At 45.1% G+C, this 20,160-nt stretch overlaps 2 protein-coding genes across 2 annotated transcripts in view; both read right to left on the reverse strand.

Moving 5' to 3' along the window:
* Positions 1-956: 956 nt before the first annotated feature.
* CRTAM (cytotoxic and regulatory T cell molecule) lies at positions 957-11,777 on the reverse strand. Its single transcript, XM_041480561.1, has 7 exons — positions 11,729-11,777; positions 8,625-8,777; positions 6,679-6,810; positions 4,081-4,251; positions 2,345-2,428; positions 1,770-1,880; positions 957-995 (listed from the first exon to the last, which is right to left on the reverse strand). Exons 1-7 carry the CDS (start codon positions 11,775-11,777, stop codon positions 973-975), a joined length of 723 nt encoding a protein of 240 aa, XP_041336495.1. The 3' UTR covers positions 957-972.
* A 2,461-nt stretch (positions 11,778-14,238) lies between these two features.
* Positions 14,239-20,160, reverse strand: part of UBASH3B (ubiquitin associated and SH3 domain containing B) — a 68,491-nt gene continuing 62,569 nt past the window's right edge. The window contains exons 13-14 of the mRNA XM_041480562.1: positions 19,242-19,351; positions 14,239-17,504 (exon numbers count right to left, since the gene is read on the reverse strand). Coding sequence (XP_041336496.1) covers positions 17,367-17,504; positions 19,242-19,351 — 248 coding nt within the window. The 3' untranslated portion in view covers positions 14,239-17,366. The remainder of the gene's footprint in view (positions 17,505-19,241; positions 19,352-20,160) is intronic.

A 20,160-nucleotide genomic window follows, 5' to 3' on the forward strand; every position in this document is an offset into this window, starting at 1 on the left:
AATTGTTTCCATTCAAATATGACATTATTTCCATTGGAAAATGGAATACACAGGGCCTTTTATCTCATTGGGTATTCAAACCCCAGTTTCCATAATTTTTTCGTAATTCCAGTGAGAAATAATAGTCTCGAGTGAGTTTTATTTCATGAGATTTACAGTGTCCCGTTCTGGGCTTCTCAGTGCAGGAAAGAACGGGAAGAACTGGAGGGGAAGAACTTCCTTCCCACGGAGGTGGCAGAGCAGCCCAGGGAGGTTTTGGTTCTCCCTGCTGGAGCCACCCCAGCCCCACCTGGATGTGTCCCCTGTCCCTGCTCCAGGTGACCCTGCCTGGCCAGGGGGGTTGGGCTGGGGACCCTCCAGAGCTCCCTTCCCACCCCAAATGCTCCGGGACTCTGTGAGAAAAACGCATTTTTGACATTCTGCAAATGAGAAAACTCGTTGTAATTCACATTTCCTTTATTTTAGGGATTTGCTTTTACCCTCCTGGGGCAGGAAGGGCTCCTGTAAAGCCCTGGAGGAGTCCCAGCTCTCCTGCTGCCCTCACCCCAGCATTTGGGCAGCCCATGGGGAATATCCCCTTCACAGGACCATCAAATCATCAAATAATTTGGGTTGGATTGCTGTTGTTTTTTATTTATTTTTAACCCTTTAGCCATCAGGCCGCTTCCCAGCTTGGTTAAATCCAGCTGCAAACCCAGGTTTGGGGTTCCAGGGAGAAAAGAAAAGTCACAGTTGTTTTGTAGCACCTGTGGTGGCAGAGGAGGTGACAAAATCGATCCGAAATATCTTAATTTGGGCCTGGGTGTCCAGCCAGGGCGCTGATTGCTGCTGGGGGTGCTGAGCTGTTCAAGGCAGAGGTTCCTGATGTGCTTTGAAGGTTCCAGGTGGCTCAGGGCAGGTTTCCAGAAGCACCTGAGGGATTGAGCTGTTCAAGGCAGAGGTTCCTGATGTGCTTTGAAGGTTCCAGGTGGCTCAGGGCAGGTTTCCAGGAGCACCTGAGGGATTGATCTGTTGGTGGCACAGGTTCCTGATGCGCTCTGAAGGTCCCAGGTGGCTCAGGGCAGGTTTCCAGGAGGACATGGAGTGCTGAGCTGTTTGAGGAACAGGTTCCTGAGATGCTCTGCAGGTCCCAGGTGGCTCAGGGCAGGTTTCCAGGAGGACATGGGGTGCTGAGCTGTTGGTGGCACAGGTTCCTGATGTGCTTTGAAGGTTCCAGGTGGCTCAGGGTAGGTTTCCAGGAGGACATGGAGTGCTGAGCTGTTGTAGGCAGATGTTCCTGATGTGCTTTGAAGGTTCCAGGTGGCTCAGGGTAGGTTTCCAGGAGGACATGGGGTGCTGAGCTGCTGGTGGCAGATGTTCCTGATGTGCTTTGAAGGTTCCAGGTGGCTCAGGGCAGGTTTCCAGGAGGACATGGGGTGCTGAGCTGTTGGTGGCAGAGGTTCCTGAGATGCTCTGCAGGTTCCAGGTGGCTCAGGGCAGGTTTCCAGGAGCACCTGAGGGATTGAGCTGTTCATGGCACGGGTTCCTGCCATGCTCTGCAGGTTTCCAGGAGCACCAGCCCCAGGTCCCCGCCCTGCTGGGTGACAAAACCACCCGCAGGTGGCTTTGGGATGGAGCTCCCTGTCCCTCCTGCTCCTTCAAATCAAGAGCCCTGAAAACTTTCACACAAACACCAGGAATTTGCAGTTTCCTGCACCTTCCCCGCCCTTACACATCTGTCGCCCTGCCACAGGTGAACATTTCCCCATTTATTTCTGTGGTTTGGGCACCTGGGCTCTTCGCTGGGATTTTGGGATTTTTCTCTGGGGTTTCCAAATTCTTCTCTGGGGTTTCCACGTGTCCTTCTGTTACATATTGCAGGTTGGATTTGGGATTTCCAGCTAAAATACAACAATTATTTATAATATATAATAGATAATGTAAAATATATAACATATAACACATAACATACAATATATAATATATAAGATATAATATAAATAATATATAATGATAGATAACATATATAATAATATATTATATGTAATATATGTTATATGTTATATGTTATATGTTATATGTTATATATTATATGTTATATATTATATATTATTAATGGCTGCCACCTGCTCTGGCCACAGTCATCAGCAATTAAATAAAACAAGAATGATTTATTAATAATTATAATTAAAGAAACAATAATTAGTTATTATAATAAAATATTATAATATTAATTGAATATTATAATTATTAGAACACTTATAAGATTATTATTATAATTATTTATTATAATTAAATAAAAATAATCAATTATTATCTAAAACAGGAACATATTTACAGGAATATGTTAATTAAAGCTTCTTACCTTGTCCATTCTTCTCATGGCCTGGACTGTCTTCATTAGATCTGGATTTATAACTCTCCAGTGTCTGCTGTGAAACATCATTTTCTGTGGAAAAGCCCACAAAAATAATTTAAATAATTAAATAATTAAAATTTAATAACATAAAATAAAAATAAAATGAAATAATTAAAACTATAAATTAATTTAAAATTAAGTAAATAATGATATAAATTAATTAAAACTCCCCAAAAATTAGTGGCGAGAATGAGATTTTTTCCCCCATTATTCCTTCTCACCCTCTGCCTTGATCATAGAAGTCCTGAGAGAAGAGTCACAAAATGGGATTTATCACCCGAGTGAGATGACCATCATCTCACAAAAATCCTGAGTTATAAAATGGGGATCTCATCAGCCTGACAGAGATCACCATCAGAAAAATTGTGAGAGAGGAGTCACAAATTTGGGATCTCTCAGCCTGACAAGAGATCACCATCATCTCATAACAGCATCACCTCACAAAAATCCTGAGTGAGGAGTCACAAAATGGGGATCTCATCAGCCTGACAGAGATCACCATCATCTCACAAGAATCTTGAGAAAAGAGTTAGAAAACAGGGATTTCCCAGCTTGAGAGAGATCACCATCACCTCACAGAAATCCTGGGAGAAGAGTCACAAACTGGGGATCTCATCAGCCTGAGAGAGATCACCATCACAAAAATCCTGAGAGAAGAATCACAAAATGGGATTTATCACCCGAGTAAGATCACCATCATCTCACAAAACTCTTGAGAGAGGAGCCACAAACTGGGGATTTCTCAGCCTGACAGAGATCACCATCATCTCACAAAAATCCTGAGAGTTATAAAATGGGGATCTCATCAGCCTGACAGAGATCACCGTCAGAAAAATTTTGAGAGAGGAGTCACAAATTGGGGGTCTCTCAGCCTGACAAGAGATCACCATCATCTCATACAGCATCACCTCACAAAAATTATATATTTTATATCTATATAGACAGAGAAGAGATATATAATATAATATATAATAAGAATAATATATAATAGTTGATGATATACATAAGCATTAACTTTGCTTTGCAATGCTGAAATGATGGTGTGTGCTGTGTGTACCAAAACTTTGCATTAAGAAGAGATTTCCCTTTCCTTTTCACACCCAGTAAAAGCCACAGAATTCCAGAGTGGTTTGGCTTGGAGGGGACCTGAAAGCTCCTCTGGTTCCATTCCCCATACAAGATCGAGGCTCCCTTTCCATGGATGCTGTCCTGACACGTGTCAGGATTAATCAAAGCAGGCTTTACCAGGATATATTCATTTTGTGATGTTTGCGATCATTGATACATCACTTTTAAACCAATAAAAACAAAGAGTTTGGGCATTTCCAGAGCACCAATTATTTGTCACTGCAGGTCCTGTCATGCTAAGCAGGTGCAGAACTCTTGGTGGGGTTTTGGGTGATTTATTTGGGCTGTGGAGATTTTGATTGGGCTGGAAAAAATCTCCTGATTTCGGGAAGTACAGGCTGGTGCAAGCACGGATAAAGAGGAATGACTGAGGAGCTGGGGGTGCTCATGGCTGTGGGGAGCTTGCTGCTCAGCTCTGCACCGAGGAACAGCTCCAAACCCTTATTTTTTGCCCCAGGTTCCTCACTTTAAAGCAGACCCCACACTTCTGTGTGCATCTGCATCATTTTCACCAGCTCAGGGCTGGAGAGGCAGAGCTGGAGGAGCTGCAGTACCCGAGCTGGGGAGGTCCTGGAAGGGGAAAGATGCCAGCAGCCTCCGTGCCCCCAGCGCAGGGTGCTGGATGATGCAGCTGGCTGTCCCTCTGGGGCTGTAGCTGAGGATCCTCAGCGTGCTCCTTGTGCTCCATTTCTTCCCATCAGCTCCCAGCTGGTGCCTGGTGTCACCTGCACGCCCGTTGGGAGGAAAAAAATAAAAATAAAATAAATAAAAGCATCTCTATCACCCTGAAATCCTGCTCTCCTACAGCACAGGTTGACTCTTCCCCTTTTCCAGCTGTGGGAATTTACACCCGAGGATTCCTTGCCTTACCAAAAGGAATTAGGGGAGTCTGATGGGATTCCCAGTGTTACTGATTACTCCAGGTAATGCTGATGATATGGAAAAAAAAAGGTGTGTTTGATGTGACAGAGAAGTCTTTGAACAGCCCTAGTGGAGGGGAAGGTGTTTCAGATCTTTACCTGAAGGACACAAATATTTCTGTATTTCCAAATAGAAATTTCCTAGAAAATGATTTATAGAATATAATTTCTATATTTAGAAATATTTGTTTATAGTGCAGAAGCTCTGATGCTCCCCTTGCTCTGTCACCCTCAAATGAAAGAAATTCCCCATTTCCAAATGAACCCTTTCCAGATCAGCATTTCTCAGCCCTCTTTTCCATCCCCAGCAGGGCCAGGTAAGAGCTCCAAAAGGATTTCAGAAATCATCTTTGTCAGCAGCAGCTCAGTAATTACAGCTGCTTTGCCCCTGCTGAGCCCTGGTGTTGTCAGTAATTAAGATTTATTAGCTGTTTTCTGATTAGTGTAAATATTTGCAGGAAGTGATTAAAGCTGGGAATGAAAGGGGAAGGAAGAAAAGTTACTCCAAGCTTGCAAAAAATGGAGAAAACCAGAGAAATTGGAGAAATAGTGGAGTAGGGCAATGATTTCTTATCTTTCAAACAATTCACTTTTTGTCTCCCACCTTTTCATGTAAGTGTGGCTGTTCTGAAGGGCAGCCCCAGACAAAGCAAGGCAGCAGACACAGCTCGGGCCCCGTGGGGCTGTGCTGGGCTGGGAGGTGCCAGCTCAGGGGTTCCCTCTGCTCCAAAGGCGAGGAGGAGGTCAAGGCAAGCAGCGGTTTTTGTTAAAATATTGGAGAAATGCAGTGCTGGCTTGCGGGAGGTGTTTAGTGTCTGAACTGTGTGTTGTGATGTCACTAATAATTCAGTTTATCAGGGTGCTTTCAGGCTTGGGAAACCCCCTGGTTTTAGAAAAACACTGTGAGAGACAGAGATAAAAAATCAGGGGGGCATGCTGAGGTTTTTATGACTTCCCAGGCCCTCACACACAGCCCAGCTCTTCCCAAACACAGGCAGGATTTAAAAACCTGCTTTTCTACCACGCACTGCTCTAGGTGTTCACCTTTTCTGCATTAAAACCCCCCAGGTTTTATCAGCCAGCCTGATTTATTCTTATTATTAACTCTAATTTCCATCTATATTCAGGCCAGGACACACAATTCTCTGCTGTTTTCTAGAGCTCTAATTTAAAAATAAACCATCTTGGGCCAGGGGAGGTTACAGGTTCAGCTTTAAATACGTTGCTTGATGATGCAAAACACAAGTAAGAGCTTGTTGATGTGTGAAGGAAAAGCCATTTGCATCCCTGAGTGTTTTTCTCACATTTTGATACAGGTGTGCACTGGAGCTGGTAAGGCAGTGATTTGTAGAATAATGTTATTTATAGCACTGCTAGAATGGCAGTTATTTGTGCAGCAGACAGGCTGAAGGAGAAAAAAGGCTGCTGGGGCTTTGAAAATCGTGGCTTCGGGATTTTGGGAGTTGTTTTGTCTCAAATAAAGGGAAATAAGTGGAATTATCTCCAATAAGTGGGATTCAGTGCTGAGGTTCCAGGATTTTGGGTTCATTTTATTCCAGTGGAATTCAATGCTGAAATTCCAAGGATTTTGGTTCATTTTATTCCAGTGGAATTCAGTGCTGAGATTCCAAGATTCTGGGTTCATTTTATCCTTGTGGAATTTAGTGTTGAAATTCCAGGGGGTTGGGTTTATTTTATCCCAGTGGAATTTTGTGCTGAGGTTCCAGGATTTTGGCTTTATTGCACTGGAATTCAGTGCTGAGATTCCAAGATTCTGGGTTCATTTTATCCCAGTGGAATTTTGTGCTGAGGTTCCAGGGGTTTGGATTTATTTTATTCCACTGGAATTCAGTGCTGAAATTCCAAGATTCTGCGTTCATTTTATCCCTGTGGAATTCAGTATTGAAATTCCAGGATTTGGGGGTTTATTTTATCCCAGTGAAATTTAGAGCTGAGGTTCCAGGGGTTTGGGTTTATTTTATCCCAGTGAAATTTCATGCTGAAATTCCAGCGTTTTGTTTCATTTTATCCCAGTGGAATTCAGCGCTGAGGTTCCAGGATTTTGGCTTTATTTAATCCCACTGGAATTTCGTGCTGACTGTTCCCCAGACCTGCCCCGAGCTGTAGGCAGGAGCGGCAGACCCAGCTGATATTTCACCCTCCAGCATCTTTAAACCACCCAAAACTGACAAAAAAACAATTTTAGTGCCCGAAGAGTCTTTGAGCTCTTACCTGGGAGCTCGATCCCGTTGTCCAACAGCCAGGAAATCTGGGGCTGGGGTCTGCCCCCCTGGGTGTAGCAGGAGAGTTTGATGCCTCTTCCTTTATCCTGGGAGACTTCCAGCACGGGGTGGGATGGAGCAGCTGCAGCAGGGAGATTTAGGATCAGTTTAGGGGCATTTTCTACTCCTTTTCATCAGAATTATTTCTCCTTTTCCTTGTCATCAGCGTTATTGGAGGGTGTGGCAGCAGGCCCCCAGCTGGGGAATAATTAGCATTGACTGCATGATCCAGAAGGCATAGAAGACACTTTATCATTAGAAATCTACAGTTCTTATAGAAACAATGGTGGACCTGAGACCTGACTGGTCTCAAAGTGAAAACTTCTCCCACACTTTTGCTGGTTATCCATAACACACTCTAGAGAACCATATCTATAAACAATGGTCACAGAAAGAGAGATAATAATTGTTTGAATTATTTTCCTCTAAGTTTCCAACAGCTTCTACACAACTTTCCAGGATTTTTCTGGAAAAAAAAAAAAATCTGTGCTTTTTTCTGTGCCCACTCTCTGTGGCCACAGGAGGGGACTGGGTGTCCTGGATTAAAGTTCCAGTTTTTTTTTAATGAAAGCATCTCCTAGGGCACCTCTACTCTCCTTTCTCTCTCTTGACTTTCTAATCTTTAATCCTTTCATCCTGCTGCATAATTTACAGGAGCCCTCAAGGTCAGCCCAACAAGTCCATGAACTTTTCCCACAAGTGCAGCACAGAAAACAACTTTCTGCCCTTAAATTGAACTGAAACTGGGGGTTTGTACAAATAAATATCAGGGGGAAGAGACCTCAAAACTTCTCTTTTTATTTTTTTTTTTTTAAGCTGAGGTTTTGACAAAATACTGAGCTGAAGGAAATCCCAGCAATTTGGGTGAATCCCAGGTATCTTATAATTAAAACCGAAAGGATTTGACAAGGAATGTTGAATAGCTGCAGAGGGGGAAGGCCGAGGGACTCCTCACCCTTCATCTGCACCAAGAGGAGGAGAGAGAAGGATGGAGAGATGGGAGGGGGGAAAGCAGAAATGGGAACTTCAGCTTTGCCAGCACATTTCAAAATCATTGCTATTTCCCCAAAATCTCCTCCTGATGCACTGCACCGAATTCCAGTGAGTGGAGGAGTGTCAGGGCTGCGGGGAATGTCCCCTCCTGTCCCCTCAAAGCCAAGGGTGGGTTCTGTGCTGGCCTCTGGGTGCTGCTGGAGGCTGCAGCTCAGCACGGAGAGCTCTGCTGCTGGGGGTTTCCATTCCATCAGGAAATCATTTACCACCCCTGCTCTTCTGCCAGGAAGGGGCTGCAGCTCAACCCCCTCCAGGGAAGGAACCGGTGCCTCAGGGTTTCAGTTTTTATATTTTCCTGCAATCCTGCAGTTCTTCAGTGCAGAACTCCAAACTCCACACACAGTGGGAGCTGCTGCTTCCCCATTTGGGGCAGACACAACAATTCCTCTCCAGGCCTGGCAATCAAGGACACCTCACTGCCTCAGGCCTGAGAGATGGAAACAAAAGGGAGTTGGGGCAGCAAACTTGGGGTCAATGACTTCATTGGCTGAAGCTGGAATTGGCAGATTGACCCCAAAATGCAAATGGACCCAACTTATAAAAGTGTGAAACCTGTCACTAACTTGTCCATTTTTGGGTGGGTTTTGTCTGCCCTAAATGTACCTGAAGGCCCTTCAATAAATAAAACTGCTTTTAATGATTTTAATTTTGTCTGGCATCTGCTTTTTGGCAGCCCCAAAAGGCACCGATTTCTGGTGACCACAAAGGGACAGGATCCTCTGGACCCAGCTGCAACCCCCCCTTTGGCACTTTGGGCACCCCCCTGGCCAGGGTGGCAGCAGGGCCAGCTCAGTGTCCCCAGCCCTGGTGGGAAGTGCCACCACGCTGGGGTTTCACACTTACCCTGCTGGGCGTTGAGGAAAATGGTGAAATTCTTGGGGTTTACCCACTGCAGGGTGAAGTTGTCGTTGCTGAGGGTGCTGAAGGTGCAGTTGAGATTTAGATTTTCTCCTTGCTTCAGAGTCACAGAATCACTGGCAGCCCCTGGAAATCCCCCTGCCACGCACCAGGGGTTAAAAAAAGTTGGAAATTGTGACATGAAGCAAAGCAGGGATATTTTGCACAGAGTAATGTGTTAATTTTCCTTTTCTGCAATGATTTTTTAATACTTCTACGTTGCCACTATTGTGGTTGGAGGGATATAAATAAATTATTGTCATTGGACAGGTGATCACAGGTCATCTGTGTGACAAAGCTTTGGGATCTCCACCTGCCAGCACAACCTAATTTAATTATTAAGCCAATTTTAGTTATTAGCCAAGAAAATATTTCATTATTAGCCAATGAAGAACTGAAGCAGACCCATTTAATGCACTCTCAACCTGTATTTAAACACAAACATTGCATTTTCACTTATTCCATGATTATAACTAAATCATATTTAAGGTCCCTTCCAACCCAAACCATTCTCTGATTTTATGTCCCATTTGCTCAGCGTGTCAATGAGCAATGAATGATTCCCCAGCACCTCTAAAAATGAGGCTTTTTTACTCAGAAATGCAACTTCTTTTGAAATAAACCCAAACCTGGCCTGGCAGAGGTTACTAAAAGGAAATTTCACTCTCTCTTCTCCCAGCTCATTTCACAGGTGAGCAGTAAAATGTGTTTTTTCTCTCAGGCAGATAAAACACTTTGTGAAAATACTTGATGACCTGGAATGAAACGCCTTCTGCAGACAAAAACCGTGCCCTGGAGAATTCTAACACTGGTGCCTGGCTTGGAGCTGAGCAAACAGGCAGCAGGAGAGTTTTGTTTTCATTCCTGTTTCGTGTGTTTTGATTTGATTTTCCACGTAGCTGTCGGCTGCCAGTTCCCACTGCACTTTGGGGAAATGAGTATTTCTGGGCTTTGGAGAAGATTTTCACATTCTTAAAAATTTTAAATCGCTCAGACATTATGGTGTTTTTTTTTTTTTAATTTTTATTTTTTTGGTCAGGATTTTTGCTGGAGCTGATTTTTGCTCCTCCAGAGCCAGCCCTGTCTCCCTGCAGGAGTTTCCCACGGGGATTGCGGCTGTGCCTGTCCCTGAGAGGAGCTGTGGCAGGAAGGTGAGAGTTGTTTAGAGGCAGCTGGGGGCTGCGTGTGGCTTTCCACAGCCCCTCGGGGATTTCTGTCCCCGTGATGGTTTCCTGTCACCAGCAGCAGCGTGGGGTCTGGCAGATCACACCTCTGGGGGTGACAGCAGCCAGGCTGAGCAAGAAGAGCTGCGGGTGTTGCTTGCTTTTCCAACGCGGGGCAGAAATGTAATTTCCACGGGAGACCACTGGAAAATGGGTTTTATTCACAGCGTGACTCACAGGGCAGCTCTTCCCAGCAGAGGGGCTCTGCTCTGCAGCCACTGTGGTCACCAAACGTGGCACATGTCCCCACGGCAGCTCCAGGGGGGTGGCTTTTGTCCCATGTGGATCCCGCCTGGAAAAAGCACTCTGCCATCAAGTGACAGGTCCTTGGCAAGAACGGGCAGCAGTCTGGTGCTGGGAATGTCAGGATGCAGCGAGCAGAGTGGTTCTACTCTGGCTGCTATTCTTGGAGCCCCCAGGAAGTGGCTGAGAGCTCCTTGCACTGAGGGCATGGTGCAGAGTTATCTGTGAGACTGGCACCCACAGATATGATTTATGATTCAGAATTTAATGACTTTGGTGCAGTTATCTGTGAGATTGTAGCCCACAATCACACCATTTAATGAGTTCGCTTTGGTGCAGTTATCTGTGAGATTCTAACCTACAATCAACCCCATTTAATGAGTTTGGTGCAGTTATCCAATATTCTAACCCACAATTAGCCCCATTTAATGATTTTGGTGCAGTTATCTGTGAGATTTTAACCCACGATCACCCCATTTAATGAGCCAGTTTTGGTGCAGTTATCTGTGAGATCCTGACCCACAGCCACCCTGCTTAATGAGTTCATTTTGGCACAGAGTTATCCGTGAGCTTGTGAACCACAATCATCCTGTTTAATTAGTTGGTTTTAGTGCTGTTATAGATGAGTAATGCAACGGTGTATTCTGAAAAGGTTTTAATAAACCTTTTAATTTTTTGGAAGTATTATTTCTCACAGGTGCAGTTATCTGTGAGCCTGTAACCCACAAAGCCATCACATTTAATGAGTTTTGATGCAGTTATCTGTGAGATTGTAACCCACAGCCACCCCATTTAATGAGTTGTTTTTGTCCTGCCTGCTGACCTGTGGATGGAGCTGAATTAATTCTGGGAGCCAAGGCAGCAGCTACAAATTCATCCTGCAGAAGTCTGGGGCAAGAGGGAGGAGAGGGGTTGTAGTGAGAATCAGCAAATTGTCAGTGACAGCCCTGCAGTGCTTTCTGCTCCAGTGTCTGTCAGGGAGGGAGGGAGAACATTGCTCCAGGCCCAGGATCATGCATCCATTTCTGCTGCCAAGGTCAGGAGTGAAGCCTGCAGGGATCCTGTCATGGACTGCTGCCCTGCTCCTTCCTCCCTTGGATCCTCTGTTAGATCCTTCCTGGATCCTCTGTTTGGCACAGACAAACTTGAACCTGTCACACTCCTGCCTCCAAACACAAAGGAGCTCTAAATAAGCTGCCTCCTCTATCAGGAGTGAGGAGATGGAGCAGCTAAAGTGCTTTTCTTTTTCAAAGCACTTTGCAAGTTCTCCCTAAGTTGCTGTAACTTCACACAATGCACCAGCAAAGGCACCCTTGGATTTCTGACCCGGGCAATGCAAGCTGTGATCCCCTGACCAAATTTAAGGCAGAATCTTAGGATACCCCGATGCTTTGTCACCTCAAGGTGCCAGGAGTAACTCGGTCTCACTGATCCTGGGTTTAGGACTCAGCGAGCTCACTGACCCCTAAACGGGGTGACAAAATTGGAAATGGGGTGACATTATAGTTTTGTCACCCCGACACCAGCAGCACAGCCTTGAACAGTTTTCCCAGGAGAGCTGGGCTGAGATAACCCCGGGCTTACCTTGCAGCAGGAGCAGCGGCACGGTGAGCAGCGCGCCGGGCACGCTCATGCTGGGCTGGGCTGGGCTCAGCTGGGCTTGGCTGAGCTGAGCTGGGCTTGGCTGAGATGAGCTGAGCTGAGCTGGGCTTGGCTGAGATGAGATGAGATGAGATGAGATGAGATGAGATGAGATGAGATGAGATGAGATGAGATGAGATGAGCTGGGCTTGGCTGAGCTGAGATGAGATGAGATGAGCTGGGCTTGGCTGAGCTGGGCTTGGCTGAGCTGAGATGAGATGAGCTGGGCTTGGTTTAGCTGGGCTTGGCTGAGATGGGCTTAGCTTGGCTGAGCTGGGTTTAGCTGAGCTGAGCTGAGCTGAGCTGGGTTTGGTTGAGCTGAGATGAGCTGAGCTGGGCTCGGCTTCCTCTCTGCGGGGCTGCCGCTGTCCCCGGTCCCTTTTCAGCACATTCTCGGTGACTTCATCCGCTGTCCCTTCCCTCTGCCCCCAGCTCGGTTTCCTCTGTGTGGCTGCCGAGACACGGTGACCTCACGGGTCCCTCCGACAGCCGCGGGGACTCCAAACTCAGCGCGGTCCCTAAAGCGGCTGAGCGCGGGGGATGCGGGCAGGGAGAAGGGAAAAGGGCAGGGAAATGTGGGGTGGGGTCTCCCTGCTGCTGTGATCCCCGGGATGTCATTCCCCAGGTGAGGAAGGCAGCACGCACTTGGTGGCTGTGTGGCAAGGCTGCTTGAAAACCCATTTTAAATCCTTGGATTTAAAAATGTCACTCGTGGATGTGGCAAGGCAGCTTAAAACTCCATTTTAAATCCTTGGATTTAAAAATGTCACTCGTGGATGTGGCAAGGCAGCTTAAAACCCATTTTAAATACCTGGATTTAAAAATGTCACTCGTGGATGTGGCAAGGCAGCTTAAAACCCATTTTAAATGCCTGGATTAAAAAAAAAAAAAAAAGCCATCTGTGGATATGGCAAGGCAGTTTAAAAGCCATTTTAAATGCCTGGATTAAAAAGAAAAACGCCACTTGTGGATGTGGCATGGCAGCTTAAAAAGCATTTTAAATGCCTGGATTAAAAAAATGTCACTCGTGGAAGTGGCAAGACTGCTTGAAAACCCATTTTAAATCCCTGGATTAAAAAAATGTCACTCGTGGAAGTGGCAAGGCTGCTTAAAACCCATTTTAAATGCCTGGATTATAAAAATTACACTTGTGGAAGTGGCAAAGCTGCTTGAAAACCTGTTTTAAATGGCTGGACTAAAAAATGTCACTCGTGGATGTGGCAAGGCTGCTTTAAACCCATTTTAAATGCCTGAATTATAAAAATGACACTCACGGATGTGGCAAGGCTGCCTAAAAACCAATTTAAAATGCCTGGACTAAAAAATGTCACGCATGGATGTGGCAAGGCTGCCTAAAAACCCATTTTAAATGCTTGGACTAAAAAGAAAATGTCACTTTTGTGCCACTGTGGCGTTGCCCGGAGTTTTTTGGCGGGCTGTGCCTGCGGGGATGCTGCAGGAGCAGCAGTGGGAAAAGGGAATTGCTGCCTGTGCTTGTGGCAGGAGGTGCTGGGAGGAGGGATGGGGACACCAGCAGGTGCCAGGGGACAGGATTGGGGTTTCCCCTTGCAGGTCTGATGATTCCAGCCTGGTGTCCCCCCAGGGGTGTGATAACATCACATTTATCCAAGTTTATCTCGTGATTTGTGATTCCCCAAAAAGAATTTTTGGCAGATCCTCTTCCGGCCCTCCTTTGCAACTGCTCAAAATTTGGTGTGGACGACTGTTACAGTCAAAATAAACTGAATTTAATTTGATATTTATTGTTCAAAACCTGTGTGTGCTTGAGTGAAGTGGAGAAAATTAATTATAAACACATGGTGTGTTTTATTCCTGGTTTATTAGGACCTGTTTCCATGAAATCTTCAGGTGCATCACTCAGTGGGTATTGGGTTGATGAAAGCTGTGGCTGTTGTGGTCATCATCATGAATCGATTTTACTAGAAAACAGAGCTGCAAGTCGTGAATTTAAAAGCAGCTGGGTTGAAAGATGATGAAAATGAAAATCCGGATTGAGAAAGATGTGTTGGAAAAGTAAGTTTGGCTTGAAAGTTGTGGCTTCAGTTCCACACATCCAGACCCGAGAGGGAAATAACTCCGGGGAAAATCTGAATTCAGAGGGAAAACCGCATCCCTGAGCCCGGAGAAGCGCAGTCGGGGAATTTTGTGCCATCTGCTGTCAAGTGAGTGAATTTCAGCCTCAGGAAAAAAGGAAAACGCAGCTCAAAATCCCACCATGCTCCGGAGGAAATCTGAAATAGGAAGGGCGCTTGGCATCTTGATTAAATCACCTTCGAGATATTTGCGTCTGGCTTTTCAGAGTTCCGTTTAATGTGAGAAGCAAATTCAAACGCAGTGGTTGTTTTAACAGTTGTTAGCACTCAAAACTGAGATTAAAAACAACCACCCCCCACCCCGCCTGCCCCATCCCCAAAAATAAAAAAATACAGATGTCACAGGTAATTACAGCTTTTTTTTTGGCAATACAATTATTGGGGTTTTTTTTTAAACAGCAAACATTTTGGTTTTTTTCCTCAAATAAATACAATCTGCTCACACTAAATAAAAAATAAAATCCGTAGTAAACAGAATGATACAACAGGTTGAAAATGAAACAAAAGAAAACCGAAAGAAAAAGGAGCTGTTGATAACATCAAGTCTGAAGAGATGTCATGGAGAGAAAGTTCAGAAAATACATTTTAAGGGGAAATAATGAAGGAACTGGCTGAGTATTTTCTGTTGTGGGTTATGAAGAGTCCCTGGGGGATGAATTTGAGGAAGTGGGGAGCAGCAAGAAGTGATTTAGAGCCTTTGCAGCCAACCTGTTAATTAACAGCCACTGTTAATTGCATTTTTGTTCAGTGACACCATCCCAGCACTCTGCTCCCCCATCCCTCCTACCTTGATAATTTCCTCTGTGCCTCTTTAGACAGGAATTAAACCAAACCACAAACCAAAGGCATTGTTTGGGGATAAAAACTCTCAAATTCACTGCAATTTCCCAGCAGCAGAGTCCCCTGGCCTCAGCCAGCTTCTGTCTGAAACTGCTGCCTGGAGTGAAAAGGGAAATACCAATTTTTACTGAAATTATCACGGTCTGGATCCTCATTTTGCATAAACAAGCGAAGCTCTGTTGATCTGGGTGTAATGTCCATTTAATTCTTGTTTTTTTCTAAGCCATACATTGCAAATGATAAAAATTAACTGTTTGTTCTTGGCAGGTTTGCAGCTTTTTTTTTCCCTTAATTGTGGAGAGAAGGAGAAACCTGGGAAGTGCTGTTAGAATAAACTTGGGATCTGATGCAGCTCACAGTGAAGGAAAAGATTTTGGCGAGCTCAAGTTGAATGTTCTGGGACAAACCACTGGAGTGACATTAAATCCACATTAATGAGCATTAAATCCACATTAATGAGCATTAAATCCACATTAACGGGGTGAAAGTGAAGCAGCAATTCTTTTGTCTTCTTAACCTCTCAATTATAAATTTAAAAGGAACAACATTTTTTCTCTTTTTTTCCCACCCAAAAAGCCTTTTCAACACGAGACTGCTTAACACAAAACCCCCAAGAAAACTCAAAATGCTGAAGAAAATAAGATTTTTTCTCCCTGTGATTCTTGACACCTAATTCGAGACGAAGACTACAATTGTCAAAATATTTCCCAAACATCCAAAAATATATATATTTTCTTAAAGAAGAGTATTTTAACATCTACCTCCTCAAGCAGAACACTTTTTTTCTCTATTACTATATCAAAGAGCAGCTGACACCACTCAAATTGTGCATTCAGCTTTTGCTCCCTCTCTGTTTCGTGCTCCTGAAAAACTCCTTTTAATGTCACTCATCTCCAGCAGGATCTGAGCAATAAATATAAGAATACAACAATATTTCCTGCCCCAATTTACACCTTGCTGGCATGAAACAAAAAATCTGGAGAATTCAGACGCCTCAGCAACCAAATTCTTTCTTTTTTTTTTTTGGTGTGATTGTCAAATATTTAATTAATTTTTTTTTTTTTTTTTTTTTTTTGCATGGATGAAAACAAGCCAGAAATGCTCCTCGGAATGTCTGCACACAGCCAAAAATAGTTTAACTGCCAATTAAAAATGAACCTGACAGCGATAAAACCACACAGGAACAGGATTTATTTTTATTCCCTTGCCCTGTCCTAAATTTTCTCCCTGACTTTTCAGTTCCATCCCTGCTGTGATAAAGCACTTACGAGTGGCCTAAGGGGTGTTACACAGTCCTAAAAGTAGGAATAATGGGATATTTGTCCTGTGGATTGTGGGAATAGCTGGGATGTTGGCCAGGCTGGGCTGAGCAGGGACAGGATGGGCAGCTCCAAACTGGGGAGCTCAGCCCCTCCGGGGTTGCTCCAGCCCAGTTGTTTCTCTTTTGGGGTTTCCTTTTTTTGGGGTTTCCTCCTCCCAATTATTTCTCCTTGTTTTGGGGTTTCCTCCATCCCAATTATTTCTCCTTTTTTTGGGGTTTCCTCCTCCCAATTATTTCTCCTTGTTTTGGGGTTTCCTCCATCCCAATTATTTCTCCTTTTTTTGGGGTTTCCTCCTCCCAATTATTTCTCCTTGTTTTGGGGTTTCCTCCATCCCAATTATTTCTCCTTTTTTTGGGGTTTCCTCCTCCCAATTATTTCTCCTTGTTTTGGGGTTTCCTCCATCCCAATTATTTCTCCTTTTTTTGGGGTTTCCTCCTCCCAATTATTTCTCCTTGTTTTGGGGTTTCCTCCATCCCAATTATTTCTCCTTTTTTTGGGGTTTCCTCCTCCCAATTATTTCTCCTTGTTTTGGGGTTTCCTCCATCCCAATCATTTCTCCTTTTTTTGTGGTTTCCTCCACCCCAGTTATTTCTCCTTTTTTTGGGGTTTCCTCCATCCCAATTGTTTCTCCTCTTTTGGGGTTCCTTTCAGCCCAGTTTTTTTCTCCTCTTCAGGGAAGCTGGAATTGCTGTAACAGATATGAAACTCAGAATTTTCCTCTGATCCAGAATTTTCCTGAATACCAACCAATCTCTGCACAACATCCAGCACATTTTGAGCACTCCCATCTCTGCTCAGAGGAGAGGGAGGAATAACCTGGGGCAGCCTGCAGAGGCAACGCTGGGCTCGTTTCCAGCCTGGGGGAAGGAAATAAAACCCTTTTATTTTTTCTGGAAGGTGCTGAGGCTTTGGGGGCTGGGAGAGGAGCAAGCACGAGGTGCTGAAAAAGGTGCAGACACCTTGCAAAAACAGCAGTGAGAAAACACCCCCAGCATCCTGCCTGACACACACAGAGCTCCCTGTCCCTGCAGTGGCAGTGAAAGTGTCACCAGAGCTCCTTCAAGGTGAGGAAACCAACCCCGAGCCGTGCAAGAGCCTCGAGCTGTATTTTAATATTTCCCCCCCACCTCAAATCAGCCCATTTTGTTGTAAATGAGGATTTTGGCAGGGCTGTGGCTGTGTGAGATACGCTTGGAGGGAGCCACAGGACAGATGAGGAGGGTTTTTCCTGCTGGCAGTAAAACACAAGGAAGAAGAAGAGCCATTCTCCAGCGCTGGGAAGGGCTGTCCTTGCTGGGCTGCTCCCTACTCCTGCAGGAGGGTTTCTCTCCAGTTAAAGCCTCCAGTTGGTCCATGGGTGAGAGGGAGGATGGGAGGGTCTGTGAGCTGCCACACACCAGTGTCCCCCAGTTCTTCACAGGAGCAAAAGCCCAGGTAGGGAATCTGTGAGGAGAGAGGTGGGAATTAAGGCAAAAAAAGCAGGGATTGAGCTGTGGAATCCCCAGGGGTGAAGCCCTGCTGTGCCACTCCAGGATTTCACCCTTTTTTCTCTCTTTCCCCCTCCCAAAGTCCATTTTCAGATGGTGATTGACAGACTGTGCACCACTGCCTGTGCAAAACACTGGGAAAAAAAACCCAAAAAACAGATGATGCCCTTGGAATGTGGGTTTAAAAATGCAGTTTTGAATGGAATGTAGTTTTGAGAATGTAATTTTAAGAATGAAGTTTTTAAAAATACAGTTTTGAATGGAATGTAGGTTTAAGAATTCAGTTTTAAAAACGTAATTTTGAACGGAATGTTGTTTTAAATGGAACACAGCTTTAAAATAGGGACCAGCTCAAAGCAAATGTGGTCCCAAACCAGCACAGCTTTGGGGGAAATGTGGACATTCCTGCAGCTCAGGAACATTTTTGTTCCTGTTTTGTTTGAACTTTGGGGGAAATGTGGATGTTCCTGCAGCTCAGGGGTTCCCAGATGAGCCCTGAATACCCCATGGAGCCTCTGCAGAGGGCAAGAAAGGAGAAGAAATAAAAACCTGCTATAATTTCCAGCCTTTTGGTGGTGAACATCTCTTTAGATGAGCAGGGGAGGTGCTGTAGGGCTGAAGTGCCCGGCTGGCTGTGCTGGAGAGATTTGGGGCTCTCTGCACAGCCCCTGGTACCCACAAAGCCCTAAAGAGTCCCTGCAAACCCATCTCAGGAGGGCACCTGACCCCACAAAGCACAAACTGTCCCTGAAAACCCATCTTAGATGGACACCTGACCCCACAAACCCAAAACAGTCCCTGAAACCCATATTAGATGGACACCTGACCCCACAAAGCCAAAACAGTCTCTGCAAACCCATCTCAGGAGGGCACCTGAACCCACAAAGCACAAACTGTCCCTGAAACCCATCTTAGGTGGACACCTGACCCCACAAAGCCTTAAAAGGTCCCTGCAAACCCATCTTAGGTTGACACCTGTCCCCACAAAGCACCAAACTCAGGTGGCCATCTGACCCCACAAAGCACAGACTGTCCCTGCACACCCATCTGAAATGGGCATCTGACCCCACAAAGCCAAAAGAGTCTCTGCAAACCCATCTCAGGTGGGCATCTGACCCCACAAAACCCTAAATTGTCCCTGCAAACCCATATTAGATGGACACCTGACCCCACAAAGCCAAAACAGTCTCTGCAAACCCATCTCAGGAGGGCACCTGACCCCACAAAGCCCTAAAAGGTCCCTGCAAACCCATCTTAAACGGGCACTTGACCCCACAAAACACCAAACTCAGGAGGGCACCTGAACCCACAAAACCCTAAACTGTCCCTGCAAACCCATATTAGATGGACACCTGACCCCACAAAGCACAAACAGTCCCTGCAAACCCATCTTAAATGGGCATCTGACCCCACAAAACACCAAACTGAGGTGGGCATCTGACCCCACAAAGCACAAATAGTCCTTGCAAACCCATTTTAGATGGACACCTGACTTCAAAAAAGCCCTAAAGGGTCCCTGCAAAAGCATCTCAGGAGGGTCCCTGACCCCACACTCTGTCCCAGCCCCTCAAACCCTTCTCCCTCACCCTCCTGACTCCTGAAATGAGTGAAACTCAGCCCAAACCCTGCTGCAGCAGATTTCCAGCTGGTTTTGTCTCTGCAGAGCCAGGGCCCTGCTCCCGCTGGCCGTTACCTTTCGGACCATCTGTACAAAATCCTTGGAGTTCTGGGGTGACAGCCCCTGGAGCTGGCAGGTGCAGGCCTCCAGGGAGGATGCATGAGCCACGATCAGGATGTTGTTTCCTGAGACAAAATGAGAAAGGCAGCCTGAGGAGGGAGCTAAAGCCAGGTTTAGGGGCTGGTGCCCCAGATCAAGCAGCCTTTTAAAACACTTCATCTTACAACAACACATCAAACTGAGAATTGCCACATTTGTATTTTCTGAAAAATCCCTTTGCCAAGATTTTTCTCCTGGGAAGCTGAGAAGCCTCAGAGAAAAAGGAAAACAATTCTGATCTCATTTGCTTCTCCTGTGTTTTGCTGCTTTGGAATGTGGTTGGAGATTGTTTATCCAACAGGTGATTGTTTCATTGAATTGTTTTGACTCGTTGGCCAATCTGTGTTGGAACTCTGGAGAGAGTCACACGTTTTCATTATTATTTTTTTAGCTTTCTGTCTGTATCCTTTTTGTATTCTTTAGTATAGTTTAGTATAGTATTCTTTAGTGTAATATAGACAATAAAATAATAAATTAGCCTTCTGAGAACATGGAGACAGATTAATCATTCCTTCCTGCCACGGGGCACCTTGCAAATACAATACGGAATGAAGGGGAAAATGGGATTTGTTAACATGTTTAGAGCATTTCTCAATTTTCAGGGTAGTGGTTAACTCACTCCTACTTGGTTTAAAAATGCTTTCTGGAAAAAACAAGAATTCCAGTGAGATTTCAGCTGTGTTGGGAAGCAGATGCTTTTTGCCTAGGCAAAAATTAATTCCTGTTACAACAAACACTTTAATTTCACTTGCTGGCTTTGCACAGTGGCAGCTTTGCGTTTCCATTTCCGAGATCCTTCACAAGCAATGCCCCACTGTGCTTTTGATTTTTGTGT

Source organism: Pyrgilauda ruficollis, unplaced genomic scaffold (genome assembly GCF_017590135.1).
Source record: "Pyrgilauda ruficollis isolate IOZ18807 unplaced genomic scaffold, ASM1759013v1 scaffold52, whole genome shotgun sequence".
Taxonomy (NCBI): Eukaryota; Metazoa; Chordata; class Aves; order Passeriformes; family Passeridae; genus Pyrgilauda; species Pyrgilauda ruficollis.

Coding starts and splice junctions, on each gene's coding strand:
- CRTAM (XM_041480561.1), bottom strand. CDS start 11,777: ATGAGCGTGCCCGGCGCGCTGCTCACCGTGCCGCTGCTCCTGCTGCAA. Junction 2,429..4,080: donor CCAGGACCTCCCCAGCTCGG/GTACTGCAGCTC, acceptor GCTTTTCCACAG/AAAATGATGTTTCACAGCAG. Junction 996..1,769: donor AATCCCAGCGAAGAGCCCAG/GTGCCCAAACCA, acceptor TCAATCCCTCAG/GTGCTCCTGGAAACCTGCCC.